Source organism: Artemia franciscana, chromosome 14 (assembly GCF_032884065.1).
Source record: "Artemia franciscana chromosome 14, ASM3288406v1, whole genome shotgun sequence".
NCBI lineage: Eukaryota > Metazoa > Arthropoda > Branchiopoda > Anostraca > Artemiidae > Artemia > Artemia franciscana.
In genome coordinates this window covers 29,865,655-29,890,229 of record NC_088876.1, presented here as the reverse complement: position 1 = coordinate 29,890,229, position 24,575 = coordinate 29,865,655, and the positions used below count along the sequence as shown (strand labels likewise).

The 24,575-nt window shown below is 33.7% G+C and overlaps 1 protein-coding gene across 3 annotated transcripts in view; it reads right to left on the bottom strand.

Annotated features, from left to right (window-relative positions):
- LOC136035554 (uncharacterized) overlaps positions 1-24,575 on the bottom strand; it is an 83,380-nt gene that overhangs the window by 53,104 nt on the left and 5,701 nt on the right. For 2 of the 3 annotated variants that reach the window (XM_065717418.1, XM_065717419.1), the window contains exon 1: positions 12,744-12,891. The exons of the other annotated variant lie outside the window; for it this stretch is intronic. In XM_065717418.1, coding sequence (XP_065573490.1) covers positions 12,744-12,843 — 100 coding nt within the window. In that variant the 5' untranslated portion in view covers positions 12,844-12,891. Of the gene's footprint in view, positions 1-12,743; positions 12,892-24,575 lie in introns of those variants that run through there. 3 annotated transcript variants of the gene reach the window in all.

Below are 24,575 nucleotides of genomic sequence, written 5' to 3'. Positions count from 1 at the left end.
GTGGTTATGAAGTATTGTGAACCAGGCAAAGAAACTCAACAAAAAATGAACGTTTCTGAGGTTTTTTTAATTTTTATACTTTTTCAAATAGTATTGCTGCATCAGAACTTGTTTATCGTATCTAAGTTTACTAAAATTTTGGTGTGTGCCGGCAAAGAAACTCAACAAAACATGAACGTTTTTGAGGTTTCTTTAATTTTTATACTTTTTCAAATAGTATTGCTGCATCAGACTTGTTTATCGTGTCTTCATGGTGAAAAGGATAGGCAGCCCACAACATTTTGTCGTATCTAAGTTTACTAAAATTTCGGTAAGGTCGGATTGTCATATCTGTATTTAATTTCAAGTTTTGACAATGAAAACTTCACCTTTTCCATCCCATATTCAGGGGACCTTCCTAGTTATTTTTTTCTCTTTTTTGATGTATTTGCGAAGAACATCGGTTGTACCGTGTAAGTTCCAGCAAAGGTGAAAATTTCAAAGTCGTTTTTCTCGGAATTTTGAAAACCTTAGTTACGACAAAACCACTCTCAGGGGACGAATATGTGCTCGGAGCTGCGGCGAAGAAAGTTGACACTAATACCAGGTAGCAAATGTTCTTGAAAAGGGACTATATCGAACTTACCCAGAAGGTGATCAATGCAGATGTCCTTATCTTTGGTTCCATTTATATTAAAGAAGCAGAGAGAGACAGATGTATCAGTCATTAGAAGTAGTGTTAGATACTGCAGAACGTAATATCGGACATTTCAGACTGAATGCTGCACTTTACAATTGACTGCAACATGATCAGGAGCACCACACTTTTAACAACATCGTGGAAGTTAATGATACTCGTACATACTTAGAAGCTCATAACCAACTTTCAGTCCTTTTTTTAGAACATTGGTTTTAGATGCTAGATCACCGAACAAAAGTTTAACAGTGCAATAGTTCCCGGGTCTAGTAGCAGCAGTTACCCCGGTTCACTCAGTTAGGCAGGAGATATCGTAGTCTGCACTAATACCTTTCAGCAGGCCATACCATTTCTTTTCAATCAGTTTCACTCTAGAGTTCGCTAAGGCTGATGAAACAGCCTTACAAAAAAACGTCCGCAGCAATATCATCAATGGTCACAAAAAGTTTGTCACGTGAGTGACGCATACTGCTGATCGCTTGATGACCTTCAATTTTTTGAATCATCTCTCGAAGTTTAACAGGATTATCTAAGGTTTTCGGCACATTTTAGATAACAACAGTAGCCTGAGCTTCCACGGTACGAGCAGTAGGAGTTGGTAGTTGCGGAAAGTTGAGCCCGTATGTAGTTAGCTTGGTATTGACAGCTTTAAGGGTCTGGTCATTTTGATCAACTTCGGTGCCAGACGGGAATAATCAACAGCTGGTATGACCGGAGCCTCGGTAGGTAAGCGTATCACATAAATGGGAACAGCAATTTCTCCAGAATCACATCGATAAAATAAATCAATTATATCTCTACGATTACTAGTAAGAACCTTGTTGCCAACACGTTTTGGATAAAAATCAGACGGAACAGCAACAGCAAATTTTTACAAAACTCAGACAAACAGAGTAAGCATACGATTTGTTATCACTCGAGCCAGACATAGTTCTCTCAGACTTAAGCCACAGACAGTGGGCGGGCAAACACTAGCGTAATCAATGTCCAATCAGAATGATCGAGGGCAGAGCATAGGTCAACAGAAATTTAATTGAATGCATCTTAGTTAGCTTTAGTTCTTCACGGTTCAACGTCTAAATGAACTTTATCTATAATCGCTGAAATTAGTAAGAATCTAATAACGTTAACTCCAAAAAAATGAGTTAGTTGTTTTAATAGATAGCTTCAAGCAAATGCCAACTTTATGGGTGAATCTTAGTAAGGTAGGTTTAACCTAGCCCACTTGAGCACCCACAGATATACTCTATCAGTCAATCAAAGAAAATCAATGTAATCAAAATTGAACAATTTTCTCATTGTTTTTCATTCAGAAAACTTACTAAACTTGCTTGTTGGTTAAGATAATGTATGCATTGAAGGTTTTATACCGGAATTAAATAAAAAAAACAAGTTTTTTTTAACTGAAAGTAAGGAGCGACATTAAAACTTAAAACGAACAGAAATTATTTCGTATATGAAAGAGGCTGCTTCCTCATCAACGCCCCGCTCTTTACGCTAAAGTTTGACTCTGGCTCTCAATTCTTCTTTTTAAAACAGTAAAAAACTTTAGCGTAAAGAGCGGGGCGTTGATGAGGAAGCAGCCTCTTTCATATACGAAGTAATTTCTGTTCGTTTTAAGTTTTAATGTCGCTCCTTACTTTCAGTTAAAAAAACTTGTTTTTCTTTTATTTAATTTCTGGACGTTTTTGAATCAATGCATGTTTTGATTTTGGCTCTCCGCAGAGGAATAATTAAAACGAAATTTGCATTTTTTTTTTTTTGGCTAAATGGCTTTCTCATAATTTTGATCGAATGATTTTGAGAAAAAAGAGCGGGGGAGGAAGCCTAGTTGCCCTCCGATTTTTTGGTCAATTAAAAAGGCAACTAGAACTTTTAATTTTTTACGAATATTTTTATTAGTAAAAGATTTACGTAACTTATAAATTAGCTTACGTAAAGAACTTTTGTACTCTCATATTTTTATTACATATATGAGGGGGTTCGCCCCCTTGTCAGATCCTCGCTCTTTACACTAAAGCTTAAATTTCGTCCCAATTCATTAAGAATGAACCCAGAATCACAAAAGCCGTAGAATAAATAGTTGAAATTACTAAAAATACTTTAACGTAAAGAGCGAGGTATTAGGAGGAGGTGAGCCCCTCAAATGGGTAATAATTTCTGTTTGTTTTAAGTTTTAATGCTGTTCCTTACTTCCAGCTGAAAGAACTTTTTCATATTTATTTTTTCATTGTGTTTTTAAATAATGCTAGTAAATCCTGCGCTCCCTTCATGGAGATTTCCTTCCCCCATGACAAACTATCGATGTAAAGTTCCCCCAGCATATCCTCCTCTTCTCAACCCCTCCCCCAACCAAAAAAATCCTCCTGAAAACGCCTGTACACTTCCCAATAACCATTATTATATGTAAGCATTGGTCAAAGTTTGTAACTTGTTGCCCCTCCCATGGGGACTGTGGGGGAGTAAGTCGTCCCCAAAGACATAGTTATAAGGTTTTTCGACTACGCTGAATAAAATGGCTATCTCAGAATTTTGATCCGTTAACTTTGGTAAAATAATTAGCGTGGGAGGGGGCCTAGGTGCCCTCCAATTTTTTTGGTCACTTAAAAAGGGCACTAGAACTTTTCATTTCCGTTAGAATGAGCCCTCTTGCAACATTCTAGGACAACTGGGTCGATACGATCACCCCTGGGAAAAAGAAAAAAAAAAAAGAAAAAAAAAAAAAAAACAAATAAACACGCATCCGTGATCTGCCTTCTGGCAAAAAATACAAAATTCCACATTTTTATAGATAGGAGCTTGAAACTTCTACAGTAGTGTTCTCTGATACGCTGAATCAGATGGTCTGATTTTCGTTAAGATTCTATGACTTCTAGGGGGCGTTTCCCCCTATTTTCTAAAATAACGCAAATTTTCTCAGGCTCGTAACTTTTGATGGGTAAGACTAAACTTGATGAAACTTATATATTTAAAATCAGCATTAAAATGCGATTCTTTTGATGTAGGTATTGGTATCAACATTCCATTTTTTAGAGTTTTGGTTACTATTGAGCCGGGTCGCTCCTTACTACAGTTCGTTACCACGAACTGTTTGAGAAGAGAGTGTGTTGAAAAACAAAACAAAACAAAGTGTTGAAAAACACCCGATCATATTCACCACATGTGTAGAACCAACACTGGAGATTTCAAGCTCCTATATACAAAAATGTCGAATTTTCGTAATTTTTGCTACAAGATCACGGGTCCGTTTTTATTTATTTGTTCTTCTTTTTTTTCTTTTTTTTTTTTTTTACTGGCGTGATCGTGGAAAAAAGGTATTCAATCACATTTTTGAGATTCAGCATAGTTGAAAGACAACTACGCAGACAACATGACCACAGAGTACTTAGGGGATGGGCTGTAAGCTATACAATTTGTCCATTGTTTGCAATTAGTATATATAGCATTTGTTATTCGGTAATATATAGATTTGGGGGGAGGGGATTTTCTATCGAACAATTTTACACAGGAAGAATTTTCTAAGGGGAGGAAAGTCTCCGAGGAAAACTTTGTTGGTAAAATTTCAAACTAGAGGGGCAGGAAAGGACTTTTCCTCACATGATTTCGTAACAGGTCAGAATTAAAACAAAAAATAAGCTTTTCATCTGAAAATAAGAAACAACAGTAAAACTTAAAACGAACCAAAAATTAATCTGCATATGAGGGAGGCTTTCCCTTTCTAAATCCTCGCTCTTGACGCTAAGTTTGAATTTTTGTTACAGTTCTTTAAGAAGGACCGCTCAAATACAAGGTACGTTGAGTTGGAATGAGAAGTACTTTCAAAGAACTTTAAGACTTTAACGTAAAGAGCGAGGGCTGAAGATGGGACAGCCCCATCACATATATGGAATAATTTTTTTAAGGTTTAATGCTACTCATTACTTTAGTTTTATAAAAAAAATCTTTTTTTTAATCAAACTGTTCGTGGTAATGAACTGTAGTAAAGAGCGACCCGGCTGAATAGTAAACAAAACTCTAAAAAACGGAATTTTGATACTAAAAGATACATAAAAAGAATCGTTATGATGATTTTAAATATATAAGTTTCATCAAATTTAGTTTTACTCTTTAAAAGTTACGAGCCTGAGAAAATTTGCCTTATTTTGGAAAATAGGGGAAAATACCCCCTAAAAGTCACGTAATCTTAACGAAAATCACACCACCGCATTCAGTGTATCAGAGAACCCTATTGTAAAAGTTTTAAGCTGCTATCTACAAAAATGTGGAACTTCGCATTTTTTGCCAGAAGAACGATCACGGGTGCGTGTTTATTTTTTTTTTTTTCCAGAGGCCATCGTATCGACCAAGTGGTCCTAAAACGTCGCAAGATGGCTTATTCTAACGGAAATGAAAAGTTCTAATGCCCTTTTTAAGTGACCAAAAAGATTGGAAGGCACCTAGGCCTCCTCCCACGCTCATTTTTTTCCTAAAGTCAACGGTTCAAAATTTTGAGATAGCCATTTTGTTCAGCATAGTAAACAACCATCAGAACTATGTCTTTGGGGAAGACTTACTCCCCCACAGTCCCCGGGAGAGAGGCTGCAAGTTGCAAACTTTGACCAGTGTTTACATACAGTAATAGTTATTGGAAAGTGTACAGAAGTTTCCAGGGGGTTTTTATTGTTTTGGGGGGGTTTAAGTGAAGGGGTTATTTGGGAGGATCTTTCCTTGGAGGAATATGTCATGGGGGAAGAGAAATTCAATAAAGGGGGCGCAGGATTTCCTAGCATTATTATAAAAATAACAATGAAAAAAAATATAAAAAAGTGTTTCCAACTGAAAGTAAGGAGCAGCAATAAAACTTTAAACGAACAGAGATTATTATGCATATGAGAGGTTCTTCTCGTCTTAAATACCTCGCTCTTTACGCTAAAGTGTTTTTTAGTAATTTCAACTATAAATTCTACGGCCTTTTTGATTCAGAGGTGATTCTTCAAGAATTGGGAAAAAATTTAAGCTTTAGTGTAAAGAGCAAGGTATTGACGAGGGGACAAACCCCTTCATATACATGATAAAAATATAAGAATATGAAAGTTTGTTACGTAAGTTAGTTGTCAAGTTACGTACATCTGTTACTAATAAAAACGGTCGTTAAACAGTAAAATTTCTAGTTGCCTTTTTAAGTAATCGAAAAATTGGAGAACAACTAGCCCTCATACCCCTACCCCTTTTTTCTCAAAATCGTCTGATCAAAACTAAGAGAAAGCCATTTAGCCGAAAAAAAGAATTAATATGCGAATTTTATTTTAATAATTTATGTGCGGAGAGCCAAAATCAAACATGCATTAATTCAAAAACGTTCAGAAATAAAAGGAACAGAAATTACTCCGTGTATGAAAGTGACTGTTCACTTTCAGTGACCTTCTCAACGCCCAGCTCTTTACGCTAAATTTTTTTACTGTTTTACAAAGTAGAATTGAGAGAAAGAGTCAAACTTTAGCGTAAAGAGCGGGGCGTTGAGAAGGGAACAGCCACTTTCATACACGGAATAATTTCTGTTCGTTTTAAGTTTTAATTTCACTTCTTGCTTTCAGTGAAAAAACTAGTTGTTTTTTTTATTTAATTCTAGATAAGCTTAACAAGCAAAGATTGTGAAGTTAAGCCACTATAGTTTCTAGCTGTGGATAGTATCATATTTTGAAAATATTACACAACCCCTAGAATCTGGCTTCAAAGCATTCTGTTTTTGGTCAATTAGCCTTACTGTTTATTTTTCATGACGAATAAGGCACCTTAAATTTGACCTTGAGGTAGGGCTAGAAAAATATCATTCTTGTCTTGCTCTTTCAGTTATTTGCACATGAATGCCATTTGACTTCTTAAATTTTTATATTTAATTTTTCCCGTCTCGCATGGCACAGCTTAAGCCTTCAAACTGGAAAATGTTAGACCTCTAAGTCTGCCCCAGAATAAGCGTGGGTTACAGTTTATACAAATTTTCTGTGTACTCTATTTTGCATTCGGTAACTAGGCTTGCTTTCTAATAGCACTTTAAAAACTGGTAAGCATTCAAAGACTTTTAATTTTTTTTCCTTATCCTTCTACTCTTTTCTTCAACCATTTTTTTAAATTTTTAAACAAAACTTCTTCAGTAAAAGTTACTAAAAAAAAATATTTATCCAGAAATTTTATCATTCTTTACTGTTTTATGAACAGATTAATGAACTAGGCGATTTTTTTATTGATACGAATAATTTTGGGTCAGTCTGACCAACACTTCTTTGTCTGGACAGTTCACCGTGCTTATATTGAAAGAAATAGGTTCGAAGAAGTTTCCTAATTAAAATAAGTTCCTTATTGTTAGGTATAAATTGTCGGTAAGACGGCTTTTCGATACAGTTTTTTGAACCTTTAAAGCTATCTCAAAGCTTAAAATGTGAATTTTAAGGTCAGGAGTGTCGTTCCGGTGGGGCAGTTCCCCCACAATAATTTGGAAAACAATTATTATATAGCCCATGCCCCTTAACTATCCAGATATGGACCCCTCTTGCCCCCCCCAAAAAAAATAATTCTGGAGCTAAGCCTCTAATTAATATATTACATTAGGTAATGGCATTTCAATTGAAATATCTATGATAGGCACCAAAAATTTGGTCAGTGGTGGTTTTGAGCTTTGGTTTGCACCAAAAATTTAGTTGCATTTGGTTAGCGTTGTTTGAGTCACTTATGAGTGATGGTGGGCTTTTCTGTTCAAAAATAGGCTCAGTTGATTCTTTAATATGTCAAATAGGAAAGTACAATATGCTATTTTAAATACTGAGCATAGTACTAGACGCTAACACAGGAATTTATGTGCCTGTGGGTGGGTTGAAAAAATAAAAAAATGCAATCTATATAAAAAATATAGAAAATTGTTGGGAAAAACCAAAGAATTTGGGAGGGGCATGTAAAAATCCTCCTCACGGCACTGTGTAAGGGCCCTATATGGCCCTTACACAGTGCCGCACCTCTTTGGACCCACCTCTTAAATTTTCTGGCTTGCCTTCATGGTTTCTTGATGAACATCGATATCATTAATATGAAGCACAATAGGTTGTGTATTTTTATTGCAAACCATGTCTATTGTTACGGTTTACAATAAAAATATACAGAATATTTTACTTTTCCTTCGCCGACTGTGAAGTTTCCTTTGCCGACTATGAAGTTTCTAGGTTTAAAGAATCCTAAAATGACGTCCGAAATTGTGGACTTTCCTTCAATTTTATACACTGTACGAATTTTGCCTATTAATAGGCAAATTATATAATAAGCAAAAGTCGTACAGTGTATAAAATTGGCGGGAAACTAGAAAAAAGGAGGATTAATAAATATGCTCATTTGAATAAAGACTATGCTATGGAACAAAATTGATGTATCCGTCCATCACCCTACTTTTATCTTGCATATCTCACCTAATGTAAAACGGAACATCCAGAACTTAAATCCATGGATGATTCTATACGGCCAAACTGAGGCTACCCTACGCCAGAACCAACATATTCATCCCAACAAAACTCAGACAACACAAAATTCTGCCTAGGATTACTTCAAGTCAATTTTAATCCGTTAAAGATTCAAAACGGCAAAACCAAACCCATCAGATTTTGTTCCATACAAAATTTAATCCCTCCAAAAGTGTTGAAAGCAGCAAAAGTCAATCCAGGACAAGTTGAACCAAGGAAAATAAATCAACCACTAACCTACGACGACAATGTCGCTGGTCAGAATCTTGAACTAAATATCCCGAAACAGAAAACCGACATGAATTTGTAGACTAACATTTGACTCTGGCTAGTTTTAATCGTGTTTGCAGACAAGAGAAGATAGGCAATTAATAAAAAAAACTGTTTTTTTATGCTTTTAAAAAGTAGAGTTGTGACAAAGAGTCAAACTTTAGCGTAAAGAGCGAGGCGTTGAGGAGGGGACAACCCGTTTACTATAAGGAATAATTTCTGGTTGTTTTAAGTTTTAATGTCACCCCTTACTTTCAGTTAAAAAACTTGTTTTTTTATTTAATTTTTATACTCTCTGAGAGCAAGGAAGTCAATTAAGCAATTACAGTCATGACTTCATTGCTGCACAGGTGGTTTTGGCGGAGAGACAGAGGGTGCACTTGCCCCGAGCTCCGAAATTTAGGAGCGCAAAATTTCAACTAAATAATATCACGGTTATAATCATTTTGATTTTTTTTTAATTTTATTTTATTAAAATAAAGTAAAAGGCAGAGTTAATGCATGAAAATAGCTAATAAATTTTTAATTGATTGATAAAATGAAGATAAAATAAAAATAATAACGATTAAAATAGTTAATAATGATTAAATACTTTTATTAGTAAACAAAAAATTATAACCTGAATTTTTATTTTATAAGTAAATTGAAAATAATTATGTTAATAATAACATTTTTATTAAAACTTGGCTTTAAACTTTTTTGGGAGACAGTTAATAAAGATTTATTTGCACTATTGCGGAGCAAGGTTTCAGGTGGTGGTGTTTTTTTTTTTTTTTTTTTTTTTTTTTTTTTTTTTTTTTTTTTTTTCAGTACAATTCCTTGAAGTCTATTATTATGTGTTTAATTTTGCAGCTCAGAGATGGCCTTACAATTTATAAGCATTGTTGGTAAATTTCCGTTAACGGTTTTCTATCTCTGACTATTCTCTTTCTCTCTCTCTCTCTCTCTCTCTCCCTGTCTCTCCCTGTCTCTGAATAAAAGCTTTTGAGGCATACCATGAATCAACATCCTTAATGGAAGCTACTAATTTTCATTTGTACAAGCTCTATTAAAGTAGCTATGAGTTATTTACGAAAATATATGTTTAATTTCTAGCGAGAACAGGCTCTTTTAAAGCACTGCTTTTTCTATTTCGTTTCATCCTGTGATGCTATTATCTCCTGTGGCGGCCAGATGAAATAGCTTTATATTTAATTACCTTCCTATCGACAATGCAAATAAACGCTAAAAGCTTAGGAGAAGTCACTAAAAGCTTTTTGCTCATGGAAGGGATTGTGAGTAAGCCAAGCCGATTGATGTAATTCTAAAGTAAAGATTGAAGCAGCTTGGCACACAGCAATGGATAGATTTTCCACGGTTAAAATGAGCCTCTGAAGAATCGAAAGTACTAGCACCAAAGGCAATGTGCTGCTCACTTTTTACCACCTGGCGTATACCAAGGACCAAAAGTTGTCCCACCAAGGTTTACCATGCCATGCATCTTTGACCTCAAATAGTAAATATCACACCAAATGTAGTGCACTCTTTCAACACCCTTACCATGCGCTACCTGAAGCATAATGGGTAGCATTCATATATATATATATATATATATATATATATATATATATATATATATATATATATATATATATATATATATAAACTCTTAATCCACATTCGATGTTATTATCCATTAATCTTGCTTATAAAGGTGTTTTTTTTTTACTAATTTTATAAGAAATAAAATCAGACAGCTCTAATTTTATAAGAAATAAAATCAGACAGCTCTAGTTACAGTTTTGATCGTAGTAAAGTGCAAATAATGGTCTGCTCTTTAGAAAGTAGAGGGGTGTTAGCCCGGTCATCTTTGCAGTAGTTTTAACCTTTTTATCCTAGTTTACTAATTTACTAGTTTCTAATTTACTTCTACTCTAGTTTCGAATTTTAATCATTATACTAGTTTCTAATTTTCTTAATTCTAATTTAATAGTTTCTGCTCTGCGTTTTGGGTTTCCATTATTTATTATCGGTGATTAATAGAAGTTTTACGCCTGAAAAGTTATTTGACTTTATTTATACCAGTCTTTGGTTCAATATCATTCTTTACTTTTCTCTAAAAAATTGCTTTTGTGGAAAGTCTTAAAATTTTCACCCATAAAAATGTGTTTCCAGTAATATGTATAGACCTATTGCTATCAAAAGTCTTACCCTTGGACTTCTGGTTACTATTGAAAAGAGCTACGGTGTAACTTTTGTCTTATAGTGACCAAATTCAAGATCTTGTATCGCCAACATGAGACATTTACCGGTTTCCATAATCTTTATACCAGACAGTATTAGCTTCATCTCGGTGGGAAACTTCATTGTCGCTATTTTTTGTTTAAATTTGTTTGGTTTATGCTAGGGTACTTTGGATTACGTACTTAATATAATGCGGTCTGAGCGGTCCCCATTTGACAATTCTTTGTTGTAGTTTTCATAATTTTGTTGATAAAGTATTATATTTTCATCATATTTTGTTTTATTTCATTAGTATTCACCAAATTTCCCTTATTGACAGAACTTGAGTGTGGTGCCTATAAGACACAAGTATCGTCGCAGCTTTCTTGCTAGAAGTGTCACTTTCCTGATTGCTCATGTAAAAGATGAACACCACCACAAATCTAAGCTTGGTTCTTGTAGGATCTACACCCTACCTAATGTTCTTCTGACGCTCAATCCTAACTAATAGGCTATGTATTTGAACATTAGGGGGTGGGAGTAAAGTATAGTGGACCTGCATGCCTAATGTGTTAGATACAATTATTCTGCACATTATTCAATAAGAATTGTTTTTTAATTTCATAGTGTCCAATATTCCGCCCCTAATTTACAAATATATAGCCTAAATTATATATTTTCCATCTATTCTGTCACTTCTATGTCTTGTTTCACGCTGAGCTGAAAGAAACTAACAGCAAAAGCCAAGAGCTCGTATGGCACTTATGACGGGGTTGGAAGAGCCAAGAGCTCATATGGCATGAGCTCATGATGAACTGTCCATGATAACTGCCCAGGATATGGCCAGACCTATGATGAAGCCAGCGACGAAGTGTTTCCGTTTTTATGCCCTTAGTACCTATATGAAAGCAAAGGGAGACTAGAGGTTGATTTGTACAACCCCCAGACCATCTTCTATATTCATCTTAAGGCTCGTCGAGACTAAGAAATATTTTGCATAAAAAAATAAACTGTTGAAGCATCGAACACCTATCCCCCACTTATAGAATTACCCATTGGCCCTCCTCTACGATAGCTGATGTACAATTACACATAATTCTACATAATTATCGAACAATAAGAGAATCAATTTAGTTACTTAAGCTTTAAAAAAAATGTATTAACCGTCTATTTTATAAGAACTACTTTACTTTTCAGGAACAAATTTGTTATTGCATGATATTACTACCTTTGAAACAGGGAGTACAATCTTTGATTTTTTTTTATAAATTTGAACTGATTCCCTATCTTTCATTTTAATCGATAGAACCTTGGCCTTGCTTGGGGAAAACTTGAAGTTCTGTGCCATAACATGCCATACATGTGCCATAACATGGCAGTAAACGCCACTTTACTGCAACAGATTCTTTTAGCTATTAAAAAAGGAACTTGATCATTTAATTTAATTTCAAATGAGCCGTTTCCTAATTTTCTATGACTATTGGCTGAATGCCAAACCCAAATAAAAATGAAGAAGCAAAGAAAACAAATAAACACGCAAATTTCACACTCTTGTAGGTGACAGCTGGTAGCATTGACACAATACGGGTTTCTAATGTGCTAAATTTGATAGTTTGATTTTCACCCAAATCACTAGTTCTCTCTTGGGGTTAGTCACACCCTTCTCAAAAATTGGGCATTTTACATAAAAACGTAGAATTTCTAAACTTAATGAATTTTGTACAGTTGAAACAACTTATTAAGCAAGATTACTATTAACCAATGTCGCTCCTTACTTACAGTTTGCTTCTCCTAACTATTTGAAAACAGATAATCAGAAAGGAATCGAATGTTAATTTCTTAAGAAAACATAATCGCCTTATATCAGGTACAAAAAGCCACAAAAATACTTTTTTGTTTTGTTACGAAATCACAAAAAAGATACTGCAAAATCTGGGTCCAAAATATGGCTTTTTACATTTTTTTCTAACAAAATATTAGAAGAAAGGTGTTTTTCATTGACTAAGGGGGTCAACTGCCCTGCCTCCCTCCAAATAGTGATCCAGATTTACTTCTACCTAGTATTTCCCCTTGAGTAATATAGTACGATAAATAATGCTTATATAAGGACTCACAGTTCTGGTTTGTTTCACAAAACACATTTTTCCCCGTAAAACATAGAACTTCAATAAAGAACCACTTCCATAGATAATACAGTAAAGGCCAACTATCCATTACACCTCTTTAGGCATAGAGGGATTTAAATACTAATATGGCATATTTGAATCAGCTGTGAAGACAGACGTCCTTAAGCGCATGACTACGTTTCCATAAGGAGTTGCGGGGATTGATTTTTGGAGTCTCATGAGTTCCCAACATATTTGAGCGATTGTTATTCAGAGTTGCCATTTGCAGCTTCTTCTGACATATGGAAATTTCGGGGACAGTTCTAATTTAGCTGTTCAGAAGCAATATTGATTAAAAATATAAATTTACGTCTATAATTAAAACAAAGAAGATATTATAATAATTTCCATAATATTGCACCCCCAAGCGTACAAAAACTTGAAGTACAAAAATGTACGTCAAAATTTTTACATCGTTTGTTCTTATGTATTTCAACATTGGTGTATAAACTTCTATATAGAGCATCTCCTTACAAAATACGAATTGTCCCCTTATGCTCCCTTACAGACATTGGGAGTCTAAAATGAAAAAAAAAAAAAAAACAGGAGGTATTTGATTAGCCGTCCTGATGACTTAGTTTTAGTCTTGGACGTCGTGTGAGTTGGGACAATTCAAGCTATTAGGAAGAACCTACAATTTTCTTGTGTTTACCCATCAAATAACTACAATTAAACAGCTAACCATGACTGCCAGTAACCAGAGGCGCCATTTGGGCCAAATCTTGGGGTGGGCATGAACTCCATTTTGGCCCCCCCCCCCAACTTTCACGTAAGAAAAAATGCGAGTTTTGGCAGAACATAGATCGAATATTCTAAGTAAAAACTCATTTTCAGCACCCGTATGTTGCATGGAAATGTACTGTAACCCAATGTGGAACTCAGCCATACTGACCTCTAAGATTAATTATAACATCAAAGGTCATAATCAACGAGGTTAAGTGATTAAACTGAAAGTGGAAAATTCAACTCGACTAAAGGCTGGCCCTCCTCAGCGAGAAACTTTCTTATTTAAGTAAAAAATATGTCGGTGAAAGTAGTAGGCGTGCAGTAATTTCAAATCAATTGGACAGAATGGATTATGTTGGATATAATGGATTATTATGGCCGGCAAAGGGCCCTCTGTGGTGGAAACTTGGCCCCCCCCCCGAAAAATTTGGGGTGGGCATTTGCCCACCCCTGACCCCCCCAAATGGTGCCTCTGCCAGTAACACAATTAAGCACACTAATAATTAACCATTATAATTGACAAGCATAAAACTTCATTCATTTTTTTTGCGAAGGGGGGACATTAAAAACTAAAACTCCAACTCCGTCCAGTGCACGGTGTGGGAATCTAGAGAAAGACGGTGTTTCTCTTGAAGATCCAAAAAATAATGGACCTTTTTAGCTAGTTTGGCACATTTATATATTTGCAGCGATGGCAACTCTGGCACCACAGAATTTTTTTTAGGGAAACAGTTATTTATCGGTCGTATTTCTCCTTCTATTATTTACAGCTCATAGTGTTTTGACATGGAAAATATCTTGATTTGATTAAGAGAATCTTTAATTGGAATTCTGAGTAATATAGCCTGCCTTGTCTCTTTTTTGAGGGTAAGGCTTGCTGTTTTCAAATGAACATATTGAGCTTTAAGCTTTGTCCTACACAGAAGGAATAATAAAAAAACCACATAACTAAAAATGCCTGAAACATCGTGCTTCAGTAAATTTATTTCCGACCTTTAAAGGAATGCCACCTTGGGAAAGGGTGTTTCTTCTATTGGCTGAGCTTCCTCCTGTGCTATATGTTTAAGGAATTCAATTCACATAGGCCTTAGAATTTACGATAACACGGTTTTTTCATTGATCTAGGTATGCATACAGGTAGGGAAGAGGTATGGCTCCCTGAATCTGCACATCCCAAATCCTTAAAATATTTACAATTATTTCATTACAGTTTGTTATATCTTTGGTATTATTTGCCTATTTTTAACTCTTTTTTTTACTTGACCTTCTCCTCAATAAAAGTACCCTCTCTCCAATAAAAACTAAACTAATCCCTGTGTTTGGATTTGCCATTATTTCACTCCTATGAATATTGTGTCAAGGGCACCACGTCTCCGAGGGCTCTGAATCTAATATGAAAATGCATTTATTTTATCATGTTCTTAACTTCCAACGGAAAAGCTGTGAATAAAATGCATACCATGGATCAAATCTAGATATCATAGATAAAAAAAAAAAATTGCCTCTGAGGGCACTAAATCTAAATCAGTAGAAAAAAAATTGCTGTCATGAGTTTTTTAGTTTCAGTAATAAAATAAAAATACGGTCTTTGTGGATCTTTTTTCGTCTCGTTTCTATTGGAGTTAACATCAGATCAAAATACCTTTATTTTATCAGGTTCCTAATTTTTGACATGAAATAGGTGAGCTGCACACCTTGGTTCAAATCTAGATGCCATGGATAAAAAAAATGCCTCTGAGGGCACTAAATCTAAATCAGAAGAAAAAATTTGCTGCCATGAGTTTTTTAGTTTTAGTAATAAAATAAAAATACGGTCTTTGTGGATTTTTTTTTTCGTCTCGTTTCGATTAGAGATAACATCAGATGAAAATACCTTTATTTTATCAGGTTCCTAATTTTTGACAGAAAATATGTGAGCTGCACACCTTGGTTCAAATCTAGATGCCATGGATATAAAAAAATTGCCTCCGAAAGCACTAAATCTAAATCAGAAGAAAAAAACTGTTATCATGAGTTTTTTTAGTTCTAGTAATAAAATAAAAATACGGTCTTTGTCGATCTTTTTTGCGTCTTCTTTCGATTGGAGTTAACATCAAATGAAAATACATTTATTTTAATATGTTCCTAATTTTTGACAGAAAATATGTGAGCTGCACACCTTGATTCAAATCTAGATGCCATGGATGAAAAAAATTGCCTCCGAGGGCATTAAATTTAAATCATTAGAACAAAATTGCTATCATGAGCTTTTTTAGTTCTAGTAATAAAGTAAAAAATACGGTCTTTGTGGATCTTTTTTCGTCTCGTTTCGATTGGAGTTAACATTAAATGAAAATATTTTTCTTTTATCATGTTCCTACTTTTTGACAGAAAATAGAATAGAATAGAATATGAATAGAATATGATTTATTGGCTAAAATAGCACACAAGCTAGCATAAGCACGTCAGAACAATTATAATTACAATGATAAAATAAATGTTAAGGGATAAACATAGTTACAAAGTTAAATCAATTATTAAAATGCGAAACAAAATAGGGAACGAAAGAGTTTTTGTACCTCATTGTCAACATTTGGGGACACAAGTCAAGTTGAGTATTTGGAGCTCTACGAGCATTAAGTCTTGTATTGGGAAGGATTGGGGGGTTTTCTTTGAAGGGGGGAAGAAGACGTCGATGCTAGTCAGAACTAAGGCACTTGTGCCCGAAGTTCATGGTAAAAAAATATGTGAGCTGTACACATTGGTTCAATTGTAGATGCCATGGATATAAAAAAAATTACCTCCGAGGGACTAAATCTAAATCAGAGGAAAAAATTGCTATCATGAGCTTCTTTAGTTCTAGTAAAAAAAAATAAAAATACGGTCTTGTGGATCTTTTTTCGTCTCGTTTCGATTGGAGTTAACATCAAATGAAAATACATTTATTTTATCATGTTCGTAATTTTTGACATGCGATATGTGAGCAAAATGAACACCATGGATCATATCTCAATGCCATGGATGAAGAAAAGGCCTCCGAGGGCACTAAATCTAAATCAGAAGAAAATTGCTATCATGAGCTTTTTTAGTTGTAGTAATAAATATAAAATAAAAAATGGTCTTTGTCGATCTTTTTTTCGTCTCGTTTCGATTGGAGTTAACATCAAATGAAAATACATTTATTTTATCATATTCCTAATTTTTGACAGAAAATATGTGAGCTGCACACCTTGGTTCAAATCTAGATGTCATGGATGAAAAAACTTGCCTCCGAGGGCACTAAATTTAAAGCATTAGAACAAAATTGCTATCATGAGCTTTTTTAGTTCTAGTAATAAAGTGAAAATACGGTCTTTGTGGATTTTTTTTTCGTCTCGTTTCGATTGGAGTTAACATTAAATGAAAATATTTTTCTTTTATCATGTTCCTAATTTTTGACAGAAGATTTGTGAGCAAAATACACACCATGGATCATATCTCAATGCCATGGATAAAAAAAAAATGCCTCCAAGGGCACTAAATTCAAATCAGGAAAAAATTGCTAACATGACCTTTTTTAGTTGTAGTAATAAAATAAAATAAAAATAAGGTCTGTGCAGATCTTTTTTTCGTCTTGTCTCGATTGGAGTTAACATCAAATGAAAATATATTTATTTTATCATGTTCCTAGTTTTTGACAGAAATGTTTTGAGAAAAATGCACATCATGGATTAAATTTAAAATCCATGGATTAAAAAAAAAATGCCTCCGAGGGTACTAAATCTAAATCAGAAGAAAAAATTTGCTATCATCAGCTTTTTTAGTTGTTGTAATAAAAGAAAATAAAAATACGATCTCTGTAGATCTTTTTTTTCGTCTCGTTTCGATCGGAGTTAACATTAAATAAAAATACATTTATTTTATCCTGTTCCTAGTTTTTGACAGAAAAGGTTTTGAGCATAGTACACACCATGGATCAAATCTAGATGCCAGGGATAAAAAAAAACGCCTTCTAGGACACTAAAACTAAATTAGAAAAAAAGAATTTGCAATCATGAGCTTTTTTAGTTGTAGTAATAAAAGAAAATAAAATGCCATCTCTGTAGATCTTTTTTTTTATGAAAAATTTGTGTCTCTTGTTTTAACAGATTTGTTTTTAAATTTGTTTTTACAGATAATTGCTTGTGTGTTGTCTTCTTTTTGCACTTCAAAATAATTGAAAAGTGGTCAACATTAAATTATATATCCAAAAATCAGTAAAAGTTTGCAAGAATATTTACACTAGGAAGACAAAAATTTGTTCCTCGATTGAGTCTTAACTATTTTTTAATTTTTGCTAAGATCATTATGACGGTTTAAATTTGGTTGTTGAATTTGGGTTATTTTAGCTGTAGTAATAACAGAAAATTAAAATACGGTCGCTGTAGATTGTTTTTCGTCTCGTTTTGATCGGAGGTAACATCAAACGCAAATACATTTATGTTATCATGTTCCTAATTTCTTACCGAAAAGTTGTGAGCAAAATGGACACTATGGATCAAATTTAGATACCATGGGTACAAAAAAAAATGCCTCCGAGGGGACTAAATCTAACTCAGAAAAAAATTTTGCTATTATGAGCTTTTTTTGCTGTTGTAATAAAAGGCAATAAAAATACCGTCTCTGTAGATCTTTTTTACCAAAAATTTGTGTCTCTTAGGTTGTTACAGATAATTGCTTTTCTGTTGTCTTCTTTTTTGTTTTTGGCATCACTTCAAAATAAATTAAAAGTTGTCAACATAAGATAATATATCCAAAGTCATCACAAGGATGGAAAATCTTTATATCAGCCCAAGCTGCGATTTAAGGTAATATAAGGTAAAAAGCAGTACAACTTTGCAAGAATATTTACACAAGAAAGATAAAAATTCGTTCCTTGATTCAGTCTTAACTTTTTCTATATTTTTGGCAAGATTATTATGACGGTTTAAATTTTTTGTTGAGTTTGGGCTGTTTTAGCTGTAGCAATAACGGAAAATTAAAATACGGTCCCTGTAGATCCTGTTTTCGTCTCATTTCGATTGGAGTTAACATCAAATGAAAATAAATTTATTTTATCATGTTCCTAATAATAGTTCTTAATTCAAAAACATTATTACAAAACAAAAATATCCTAAGAAATCACAAATTCTTCTTACATCGTACAAAATACTTCTTACAAAACAAGAAATTCATACAAAATAAAAATAAATCCTAAAGATCACAAGTTCTTCTCACAAAATGCAAAATAATTCAGCAAAAGAAAAAAAAATTCTTACAAACAAAATATATTTTAAGATATCACATATTCTTCTTACGAAGAAAAAATAACAAAGGGCGGGTTGATTCTTTTTCCCTCGCGAATGCCAAATTTACAAAAAGTGTAAGTGTTACAATGCTCCGAATAAACGGCATCTTTGGCGGAAACAAAAATAAAATTCTGATCCTCCCCCCAATCTCGGAAGAGCTTTCCTGGTTTCTTGAAAAAATTTCTGTGGTTGCACTAACCTGCCTTGAGCTACTTGTTCTACAGGTTTCTGGACCCAAGCACATTTTTAATTACTTATCGGGCCTTTTTTCTGCTTAACAGGTGATCGATACTACAAATAACGATTGTTTTCTTAGCAAGCAAATAAGTGAAAGGGAACATATTGTCTCCTGGCTACTCTGCTACGAATACAGAATAATTTTGACGGATTTGACTTAATAAACGTCATTGATTTACTTAGTGACGGTGACAAATTTACGAATTCATTGAAAGTTTTGAAAATAAATCACATCGATAAATTTCAAAAAGTCTGGAAGCATTTCAAATTCTAAAAAAAATTAATTTGATAGAAATGCATCTAAAGGAGTAAAACACTAAAGCAAATTAGCCGTGTTTCAGACCAAATAAATAATGGTGATTGTCATCAATATACTGACATTAAAAACAAAAATATTCCCTGCAAATTCAAGCACTTTTTTTATTTTTTTAAAGTTTATAGTAAAAAAAAAGATAAACTGTTGAAAAACGGAAACTCTAGCATTTTGATGGATTTGAGAGGGAACACGAGAAAGACGACGGTATTCCCCCCTTTAAGAAAATCCCCCGCCAAAAATATTCCACAATTGTTGCTATCAATTGAAAATTCTGAGAATTCTAATCGATTTAGAACTATGAAACGACTATATATTGAGCTTCCAGCTGCAGAAAAAGTAATGCCACACGGTGGCGCATTCGCCGGTGAAAAGTTACGTGGTCCATACAAGACAAATTGTTGTATGAGCATTTGATTTATTTATAATAAATTACGTTTGTTGATTTACCATTGCGTATCAGGAACTATAAAGGATGAGATGTGGGTCATTGTGTCATCTGGGGGTGGCAGATGTCTAAAAGAGCACATTTCAATGCCCAAATCGTCCAATCCTCCATGAGCCTTCCCATCAATATACGAAAGGGTCTAGGGAGGAGTGGTTAAGAAATAATCTATCATTTCTCTTCATTTAGACTAAGATTGAATTAGGCTGCTGCGGGGAGATGCCTCCCTTTTTATTGCAAAAAACGTTCCTTATATTTATTTTAAAGCTTCCTTTAACTTAACTGATTTGTCTCATATCAAAAATTATATGAAGTGATGTGTAATTAAACATCAGCAATATGAAAGAGTGGAGAGGGACAGATGCCTCAAAGAGTGCATTTTGATGCTCAAATGTTTTAACTCTTATTGAACTTCCTATAAATACAGAATGAGTTTTGGGGAGGGAGACAGAGGTAGAATTTGATATCTAATCCCTCTTGATTTCTCGGAATATTTTTCGTCTACACCATTAGTATTGGTACCGGGGGGAGGTTACAGTTTCACTCATTGCTACAACCTTTTTTTCGATGAAACATAAATATTGTATTCACATGTCTACCGAAACAGAGGGGTCAAGGCAAGGCAGGGCATTATGGGCCTTTCCAAGAAGTTCTTGGGCGATAAGGTGAGGGTTGACATGTACTACCAGAAGCGTTGTTTTCGCTGATTTGAAATGGTAATTTTCCTCTATTCCTGTATGAAATGTTTAAATGTATTTAAACATACATATTCAATGTATTTCAACTTCACTCATTGCTACAGTTTCACTTATTGCTACGATCTTTTTTTCTATGTAGTATAAATATTGTATTCACATGCCTACCGGCAGAGAGGGGTAAAGGCGAGGCAGGGTATTATGGGCCTTTCCAGGAAGTTCTTGGGCGACGTGGGAAGGGATGACAAGTACTACCAGGAGCGTTGTTTTCACTGACTTGAAATGGTAATTTTCCTCTTTTCCTATATAAAATGTTTGAATGTATTTAGGCATACACTCCGTATATGAGGGAAACCACCCTTCCTTAAAAACTCATTTTTTACACTAAAATTAAATTTTGTCACAGTTCTTTAAAAATAAAATTCTGATCGGATGCTTTTGGGTAGAAACGGTCTGGGGGTGGCTTGTTGCCCTTAAATCACTTTTCGCTCCTAAAAAGGGCACTAAAACTTTTAATTCACAATCGAATGAGCTCTCTCCGAAGTTTATACGAACCTCCTCCTTATGAATTGCTCCTGGGAATAAATAAATATTGATACATTGAACCCTTATGCTCTTTTATGACAACGCTATAGCATTGCCTCTGACTTAAATAGGTGAGCAGAACTTTCCTTTTCTTTTCTAATGAAAATCCAGAATTATCCTGGGGGAATATGGAGGATTGTTTTGGGGGATTTTCTGTAGGGAAAACTGTCCTGGGGAAATTTTACGTGGGGTATTTTCCCGGGGGAATATTCTAGGGAGGATTTTCCGGGAAAAAAACACCTGGACCCTAAGGAGAATACATCTATTGACTGATTTTCGTTCATATTGGCATTGAATTTGTTGTTCGTTGAAATTTTTGTTCGTTTTTTGTTTCTTTTCTTTACTCGGAGTAATTTCTTTTGGTTTAAACAGCAATTTAATAAATTAGTTTCTGATTGTTTTATATTTGTATTTCTTTCTCTGGAGAAATTTGCCTGGGTAATAGGTTTGTTAATAAAAGTATGTAGTTAGTGCTAGTGTAAATGTGGTAAGACTATTCGTAGCCGGAGTAATCCATGTAAAAGTAGTTTTACTTGCAGGAGCTGCGGTAAGAGCAGTTTTGGTCGAAGTAATGGTCTTAGAAATACCCACCGTAGGAGTGATAGAAATTTTCCATTGTCAGAATTAAATTCAAAAAAAATTCCCACAAATGAATTTTGACAGCTAAGCCTTCTAAATAACAGAATGGCGTTTTAATTTTGACTTGGTCTTTTATTGTATTTTTTTCGTTTTTGGGTTCATTTGTCTACTGATAGCGATTTACGTTCGTTCTAAGCTTGAATTGTAATTTGACTCTATTTGTACTCGTTTTTGGTTTAAGGTAGCAATTTTTCCACAAAGGTTTACTGTGAAAAGGTTTTTTTTTTTAATAAGTTCGGTTCATTTCTATTGAAATTTTGATTAACCAAAGGAATAATTGGAAAGCTTATTTTGGTTTTTCCTTTTAGAGATTAAGGTTTGAGCTTGCAGCTTGTAATTAGGAAAATAACTTCAAACATATTTTGATAATAACTGCAATTTTGAATGAGTACGGGGAAAATTATGTGAATATATGGACTGAAAATCTGCATAATATTTAGGCTTCTATAGAGATTAAGCCACCTTAACGCCTATCATATTTCAGTATTAAGTATGGATAAATATTGATCTACCCTTTGATTATAAGTATCTGATTGTGTTTTATTTGGTTTTAACTGCTTATTGGTTATAATTACCTTAATTTTGAGCTCATTTATTTAAAAAGTTATAATTTGTTGTTGAAAAAAAAAATTTCATTAAGATCATAAGAACCAGTACAAACATATATGTTTGGGGTTTCTTTGGTTCTGAACCTTTAGTTGAGGTGTCTTCATGGCTTGAAACTTTAATATGATAAACGTAAGAACATACTATAAACGTGAAACGTATATATAAAAAGTGTACTATAAAGGTAAAAACGTAAAAGTCATACTAAGAATCAATGCAACCATAATTCTCGCGGCCTTTTTTTTTGTCCTCTTGATAAGCTCCTCTTGATTCCCTGAAGTCAAAGTTTTGAATCTTTTTTAAATTTTTGAAATTTTGAAAGCCTTTTTTTGTCCTCTTGATAAGCTCCTCTTGATTTCCTGACGTCAAAATTTGAATCTTTTTTGAAATTTTGAATGCATTTTTTTTATCCTCTTGATAAGCTCCTCTTGATTCCCTGAAGTCAAAGTTTTGAATCTTTTTTTGAAATTTTGAAAGCCTTTTTTTGTCCTCTTGATAAGCTCCTCTTGATTCCCAGAAGTCAAAGTTTTGAATCTTTTTTAAAATTTTGAAATTTTGAAAGCCTTTTTTTGTCCTCTTGACAAGCTCCTCTTGATTCCCTGAAGTCAAAATTTTTAATCTTTTTTGAAATTTTGAAAGCCTTTTTTCGTCCTCTTGATAAGCTCTTCTTGATTTCCTGAAGTCAAAATTTTGAATCTTTTTTGAAATTTTAAAAGCATTTTTTTGTCCTCTTGATAAGCTCCTCTTGATTCCCTGAAGTCAAAGTTTTGAATCTTTTTTGAAATTTTGAAAGCCTTTTTTTGTCCTCTTGATAAGCTCCTCTTGACTCCCTGAAGTCAAAGTTTTGAATCTTTTTTAAAATTTTGAATCTTTTTTGAAATTTTGAAAGCCTTTTTTGTCCTCTTGATAAGCCCCTCTTGATTTCCTGAAGTCAAAATTTTGAATCTTTTTTGAAATTTTGAAATTTTGAAAGCATTTTTTTTGTACTCTTGATAAGCTCCTCTTGATTTCCTGAAGTCAAAATTTTGAATCTTTTTTGAAATTTTGAAAGCCTTTTTTTTTGTCCTCTTGAAAAGCTCCTCTTGATTCCCTGAAGTCAAAATTTTGAATCTTTTTTGAAATTTTGAAAGCATTTTTTTTTGTCCTCTTGATAAGCTCCTTTTGATTCCCTGAAGTCAAAATTTTGAATCTTTTTTGAAATTTTGAAAGCCTTTTTTTGTCCTCCTGATAAGCTCCTCTTGATTTCCTGAAGTCAAAATTTTGAATCTTTTTTGAAATTTTGAAATTTTGAAAGCATTTTTTTTGTCCTCTTGATAAGCTCCTCTTGATTCCCTGAAGTCAAAGTTTTGAATCTTTTTTGAAATTTTGAAAGCCTTTTTTGTCCTCTTGATAAGCTCCTCTTGATTCCCTGAAGTCAAAATTTTGAATCTTTTTTGCAATTTTGAAAGACTTTTTTGTCCTCTTGATAAGCTCCTCTTGATTTCCTGAAGTCAAAATTTTGAATCTTTTTTGAAATTTTGAAAGCATTTTTTTGTCCTCTTGATTCCCTGAAGTCAAAGTTTTGAATCTTTTTTGAAATTTTGAAAGCCTTTTTTTGTCCTCTTGATAAGCTCCTCTTGATTTCCTGAAGTCAAAATTTTGAATCTTTTTTGAAATTTTGAAAGCCTTTTTTTGTCCTCTTGATAAGCTCCTCTTGATTCCCTGAAGTCAAAATTTTGAATCTTTTTTGAGATTTTGAAATTTTGAAAGCATTTTTTTTGTCCTCTTGATAAGCTCCTCTTGATTCCCTGAATTCAAAATTTTGAATCTTTTTTGAAATTTTGAAAGCCTTTTTTTGTCCTCTTGATAAGCTCCACTTGATTTCCTGAAGTCAAAGTTTTGAATCTTTTTTGAAATTTTGAAAGCCTTTTTTTGCCCTCTTGATAAGCTCCTCTTGATTTCCTGAAGTAAAAATTTTGAATCTTTTTTGAAATTTTGAAAGCATTTTTTTTGTACTCTTGATAAGCTCCTCTTGATTTCCTGAAGTCTAAATTTTGAATCTTTTTTGAAATTTTGAAATTTTGAAAGCCTTTTTTTTGTCCTCTTGAAAAGCTCCTCTTGATTCCCTGAAGTCAAAATTTTGAATCTTTTTTGAAATTTTGAAAGCATTTTTTTTTGTCCTCTTGATAAGCTCCTCTTGATTCCCTGAAGTCAAAGTTTTGAATCTTTTTTGAAATTTTGAAAGCCTTTTTTTGTCCTCTTGATAAGCTC